This window comes from Salvelinus fontinalis, chromosome 10, assembly GCF_029448725.1.
Source record: "Salvelinus fontinalis isolate EN_2023a chromosome 10, ASM2944872v1, whole genome shotgun sequence".
NCBI lineage: Eukaryota > Metazoa > Chordata > Actinopteri > Salmoniformes > Salmonidae > Salvelinus > Salvelinus fontinalis.
In genome coordinates, this window is record NC_074674.1 from 1,796,438 (window position 1) to 1,803,271 (window position 6,834).

A 6,834-nucleotide genomic window follows, 5' to 3' on the forward strand; every position below is an offset into this window, starting at 1 on the left:
TGAGCGGAAGGGTTGGGAGGTACTGGTGTGTGTCTGACAGTGACAGATGTGTGTGAACCAGCCTGGGCAGCAGACAGAATCAACCCATCCATTCACTGCGCTCCAGCCCTAACAGGCAGAAAGTCTCATTAATGAACAGGGTTTCTCTGGAAAAAAAACACACGTCAATGGAATGCAATAGGAGTTCATGTGATTTGCAGCTGACTGCACTGGGAGTTACCTCACATACAGGGGCAGCAAGCGAGAGGCACATGCACACACACACATTGCCAAACCACCATGGAACAGAGAGAGGGAGGTGGAGCAGGAAGAGAGGGATAGCAATAGAGTGAGGGGGGTAGAGAAGGGGTAAGGGGGAGGGAGAAAAGAAGGAGGGGATTGTTGGGGAGTTAGGAAACATGTATAAAAAGAGGGGGAGAGAGTAAATGAACAGAAAGTAGGAGATTTCAAAAGCGATAAATGACTATCGACTATCAGGTGAACAAATATTTTTTTAAACATTTTCATCAATCTTAAATGTTCTATTCCTTATTCTATATGAATTACTAAAGAGAACATTTGTTTACAACTTTTTGAAGTCTATTGACACACATATAACTCGTTAACTACTGGCATACAGTTATGCTGATTCGGGTCGTCTCTCTCTCTCTCTCTCTCTCAATGTTAGTGTAGTTCTACTAAACCTTACCTCCGTTCTTTTAGTGTGTTCTGTTAGTATTAGTATGTTTATTCATCCATACTTGTTTATCTAGGGTATCTGTCAGGTAGATATACTGTTTTTGTATAGAATCATGTGGAGATTGCACTGGGAGCTCTGCTGTAAGTTGAACCAGCTGACAGGGAGGTGCTGTGTGTGTAAAGCCTGGCTCTGACCTATTGTGCAATAAAGTCTGCTAGTTAGATTATTATATAAAATAACAGTCTTTGGGTTTCAGATTACTATGTTGTTGTTCCTTTAAATCCCACATGAGGGTGGTGCCTGTAACCACTTCCACTGGTGTGATTTCTAAAAAGGTTTAAATGAAATAAACTTGACGATTAAGCTGTACAATATCCCATGAAGGTGAAATCAAGCCTTTTTCACAAATGTAAGAATAACAACACATTTGGAATCTTTTGTAAAAGTCTAACAGACTTAGTGCTCGGTATGTCTCCAAACGAATACATTTAGGGTGGGTTGTTTCATAAGCAGATCATGTCAAACCCTCTGTAATGGAATGCTATTTTCTATCATTTTCAGATGCCATGTCCACCCACAGGGATCCTCCACCTCCCCTCATAATCCTCACACTGGCCTTTCTCAATGGCTACTCCTCCTTTGCTGCACCCTCTGACGTCTCAGGGACCAACCACACAGCCACCCTTCATCTAAGGCCACACGGACGCATGTACGAAATGTTGGAGCTCTACTCAAATGATGACTACGACCTGAATTGGGACACCACTCCACCCCCGCCTACTCCCTCACGGGGCACCAATCGTCAGTCCTGTGACTACAACCCCTGCCGGGAGCTACAGACCCCCTGTGCCCAGCTGGCAGCCTCCAGCGGCTGCCTTTGTCCAGGGGTGAGTGGGCCCCACGTGGCCCCAGAGCCTCCAGACCTTAAGAGACTGTCTATGGAAGGGCCAGTGGTGGTTGTTCAGTGGTGTGCACCATCGTCTGTTGTGACCCGTTATGAGGTGGTGGTGGGTACCCTGGATCCCCTGGTGTTTGGGGAGGACCAGAGGAGTGGTGTTGTGCGGGGGGTGGGGCAGGGGGTGGAGGTGTGTGTGGTGGCGGTGAATGACGCAGGAGTCAGCGAGCGTCAGAGACGGTCCTGTACGATGTACGAGCCCCCTGGAGACAGCAGTCTGGCCCTCAAAGCTGGGCTGATTGGAGGGGCCCTGGGGCTCCTGCTGCTCCTCTCACTGGCTGTCCTGCTTTGGAGGCACAGGGCTCGGAGAAAAGCAGATGCCAGGATCACCCAGGCCACGGAGGAAACACTTTGAAAGGACTGAGGGAAGGCTATGGAAGAGGCTAACTCAAGAGTGGCTGTCCAGAACTGAGGCATATTTTACCATAAGAGACTGATTACGCAGTCTGTCTGTCTGTGTGTGTGTGTGTGTGTGTGCACGTACTGAACAGGATGCTGAATAGGCCTGTGCTCACCGAAAGGCAGGAGGCACTCAGTCAGTCAGGTGATATGAAACAGCTTCCTGTCTTCTATACACATCTCAATTCAAACAATGACTCATCTCCCTTTGCTGACTTCACCTGCATGCACAGTCCAGATAAAATGCTAAAGCAAATACATTCAAAATTAAACAAGATGCAGGTTACATAACATAAAATAATAAATAAAAATATTAAAACAATGATTTAACATTTGTTATTCCTTATATAAACAAAACAGTTCCTTTCCTTGCTCATCATTGAAATAATATACATAGTCGAGATGAGAAACAATTTAAACTGTTTCAGAAAAGGAGGTGAATTCTCGTCTTATGTTCTGTAAAGGCAACCATACAGCAGTTTTCATTTACAAACAGCTGTTTAACTAGCGGTCTACGAAATCCCTCTTAAATAGGTTTGTGAGACAATGTCATAGACTCGTGGATCTTTAACTGTCTGAAAATGTTGGTCGCCCAATCCTGTATTATTGGCATCAGAACACAAGTAGCACCGATGTTCTATTTGCCCACAGATGAGATTCATGTGAAAGCTTTTGCTGGATGGGAAATGGGGAGGGGTATGTAACCTCTTCCCCAGGCTATAATGAAATGCATTTGGCCGGCCGAGTCTAAGGGGAATGTGGCACAGGATGTTATACTCCTTTAGGAATAGTCTAAGTGGAAATATATAGGAAAAGTTTAAGTGGGATCCTTGGGAGGACCAACTCTGACATTACTCCAAAGAAGTCGATATGTAAAAGTTAGGGTAAGGGTTATTGTTAGGGTTTAGGGTAGGGATGTCCCAAGGTTCCCGCTAAGCATCTACTGTACAATATACACTGAGTGTACAAAATATGAGGAACACTTTTCCATGACATAGACTGACTGACCAGGTGAAAGCTATGATCCCCTGGTAGTAGGTTCAAGGCGCACCGGTTTGAGTGTGTCAAGAACTGCAACATTGCTGGGTTTTTCACTCTCAACCGTTTCCCATGTGTATCGAGAATGGTCCACCACCAAAGGATATTCAGACAACTTGACAACTGTGGGAAGCATTGGAGTCAACATAGGCCAGCATCAACATGGGTCAGCATCCCTGTGGATTGCTTTCGACACCTTGTAGAGGACGTGCCCCGACTAATTGTTCTGAGGGCAAAAGGGGGTGCAACTCAATATTAGGAAGGTGTTCCTAATGTTTTTTTACACTCAGTATATATCATGGCCATATAGGCTAGCCTGAGTACCAGTCTGTTTAGCAAACATTCCACTCCTTTTACTCAGTGTCATTTCGCACATGAAAGACTTGGGGCAAGGGCTGAGGGTTAATATGTCTACCAGATCTACCACTAAGGGGCAGCAGACTCCATAGATCCAGATTTCTGATACTGGTAGGCCTAGACTACCTCAAATATTGGTACAAAAATATAGCCTACAAACAGAGTTGGCACTGAACATACAAGATGACAATTATGGAAATAAATATAAATACTACACTCTTTGTGTTGGTTTCATCATTAGGCCTACTTTAATTCCTTTGTAATTTGCAGCCTACTGAAAATACAGTTAGTAAGTGCCTATTGCCTACTAGGTTTATTTAAAGTCTGCAAGGCTGGGGTTTTTGGTCATACCAAAGAGTATTGACTATTATTGGTTTAACAACTCTGTAGTCATCATACCATAGCCATTATTGTCAGATGGGTAGCCAGCATTTATTGATCCCGCTCGTTTGATCTCCGAGTGGCCATTGATTTGGAGTCAGAGGGCTTGTTCGAAATTGCAGTCGACTATTCAGGCGACTACCGAATGACTGATCTACAAAGAACCTTGCATCATAAATAACTAGACTCATTATTATTTGTAGATCAGTTACAATTTACCCATGATACATTATATTTTTGATCCTCTCGAACAAGGCCAGTGTCACTCCATTGAATGGAAGCCAGAGCCTTCATGCACAAACCCATGCAGTGTGATAAATGTAAATGATTTGGTTATCTGTCCGTAAACGAGAGCAGTATTATATGCCAGCTGAGCCTAAATGCTGCAATTGTGGTGGTGAACATGCACCTGAATTTCTGAATAAAATCAAATGTATTTATAAAGCCCTTCTTACATCAGCTGATATCTCAAAGTGCTGTACAGAAACCCAGCCTAAAACCCCAAACAGCAAGCAATGCAGGTGTAGAAGCACGGTGGCTCGGAAAAACTGAAGAAACCTAGAGAGGAACCAGGCTAAGAGGGGTGGCCAATCCTCTTCTGGATGTGCCGGGTGGAGATTATAACAGAACATGGCCAAGATGTTCAAATGTTCATAGATGACCAGCAGGGTCAAATAATAATAATCACAGTGGTTGTCGAGGGTGCAACAGGTCAGCACCTCAGGAGTAAATGTCAGTTGGCTTTTCATAGCCGATCATTCAGAGTATCTCTACCCCTCCTGCTGTCTCTAGACAGTTGAAAACAGCAGGTCTGGGACAGGTAGCACGTCCGGTGAACAGGTCAGGGTTCTATAGCCGCAGGCAGAACAGTTGAAACTGGAGCAGCAACACGACCAGGTGGACTGGGGACAGCAAGGAGTCATCAGGCCAGGTAGTCCTGAGGCATGGTCCTAGGGCTCAGGTCCTCCGAGAAAGAATTAGAGAGAGCATACTTAAATTCACACAGGACACCGGATAAGACAGGAGAAATACTCCAGATATAACAGACTGACTCTAGCCCCCCGAGACATAAACTACTGCAGCATAAATACTGGAGGCTGAGACAGGAGAGGTCGGGAGACACTGTGGCCCCGTCCGACGAAGTGTCCTGTTAGGGTGATTGAGACGGAGGTGGCAAGAATAAGGGTTGTCCAGCATGTCTCCTATCCGGAGGCGGTGAGAATAAGGGCTGTCCAGAATGTCTCCTATCCAGAGGTGGTGATAAGAGTGGAAGAAAGGAGTGAAGTTGAGGAAGTAATGGTAGTAGGAGTAGAGACACCAGATTCCTTGTTAACAGAGGGATCCTGACATGTTGCATGTTAAGAAGGTGGACTTTGTAGTGTTTATTACTTTGTAGCGTTTTTTACTTTGTGGCGTTTATTACTTTGTAGCGTTTTTTACTTTGTGGCGTTTATTACTTTGTAGCGTGTATTACTTTGTAGTGTTTATTACTTTGTAGCGTGTATTACTTTGTAGTGTTTATTACTTTGTAGCGTTTTTTACTTTGTGGCGTTTATTACTTTGTAGCGTTTATTACTTTGTAGTGTTTATTACTTTGTAGCGTGTATTACTTTGTAGTGTTTATTACTTTGTAGCGTGTATTACTTTGTAGTGTTTATTAACTGCACAGCGCAAACGGAGAGGAAATCTGAGACAATAGGCATCATTGTGAGTGCGGCTGAGCGTTTTGGGGTATTCATTTTTCTTTTTCTGCGGAGGTAAACAAGCAATCATGTCGATGAACGCCCCGTCCTCACAGGCTCCTGAGGGATGTGATTTGAATGTGACTGAAGGAGTGGGATGGTTGTTTGATTTATTTGTGTATTTACTTTAGCCCCCTCTTCCCATAATGGAATATATTTGTATTTTTGTTTTGTTTCAATACCCCGTACAGTAGGTAGCAGCAATACACCAATATGTGTAGTCTGACATAACGCTTTAAAGAAGAAAAATAATGGAGGAAGAGGGAGGGGTCAAACTATCCACTTTGAAAAGTGATTCTCAGAACATGGGAGTTTCTATAACTGGGGTAGCAGTAGATTTTAAAGTTGACCAGCTGAGGGCAAAGCTTCCCGCTGTATGTGATGCTCGTCGTTTGATGTGACGCAGACAGGGTGAGTGGGAAAACAGAAGAGTCATTGTCTGTTCTTTTGAGTTTTGAAGTTGAGTCTTTGCCTGACAAAGTGAAGTTAGGATATACAAGTTATCCTGTACGAGCGTATGTGCCGAATACATTAAGATGTTACAGGTGACAAGCTTATGAGCATGTTGCAGCAGTGTGTAGGAGGGAGGGTCCAAGGTGTGAGAAATGTGCAGAAGGGCATGAGACAAAGGAATGTGTAGTATTGGAGAGAGTAGTGGAATGTGTTAATTGTAGGGGTGCCCATGGAGCTGGGGATCAGAAATGCGAGAGGCAAGTTGAGGTTTCCAGGGTTAGAGTAGTGCAGAAGTTGTCATATGCTGAGGCAGTGAAGAATGTAGAAGAAGGTGGGTTAAGGGGGAGGAGTGGTGAGTGTAGGAGAGATATACCCATACAGAGGGATAGGCCAAAAAGTGATATAAGTTTCAGTAAAATGGGATTTTTAGCAATGGTTATTTATTGTACTGCAGGGATGGATCAGAAGTCTCAGAAAATTGAGGTTGTGGTGGCAGCTTCAGAGAGGTATTTGGGTGTGCGAGACTTGACAGCAGAAGAGTTACTGGGTGTGTTAAGTGGTGTTGTCCCATCCTATCCTTTCAGGATGATTGCATGAGGTAGGAATAAATACATGTAATTAGGGAAGTAAGGTGGTGTTCATTTTATTTTAGATCATTTTGAAATTAGTGAATGTAGTGTTAGATGGCAGGGTATGTATTTAGTACATGTTTATTTAATTGTTTTATATATATTATTATTTTAAAGCAAAGTATAAGGGAGTTGTACTCCAGTCTAGTAGGTGGCGGTAATGCAACAAATTGGATGCCAATCGCCGTTAAACCTCATAGA

The 6,834-nt window shown here is 43.8% G+C and overlaps 1 protein-coding gene across 1 annotated transcript; it reads left to right on the forward strand.

Annotated features, from left to right (window-relative positions):
* Positions 1-388: 388 nt before the first annotated feature.
* LOC129863346 (leucine-rich repeat neuronal protein 4-like) lies at positions 389-3,644 on the forward strand. The gene is made up of 2 exons (XM_055935261.1): positions 389-477; positions 1,241-3,644. The coding sequence occupies exon 2, from the start codon at positions 1,246-1,248 to the stop codon at positions 1,987-1,989; it is 744 nt and encodes a 247-aa protein (XP_055791236.1). The 5' UTR covers positions 389-477; positions 1,241-1,245; the 3' UTR covers positions 1,990-3,644.
* Positions 3,645-6,834: the final 3,190 nt, after the last annotated feature.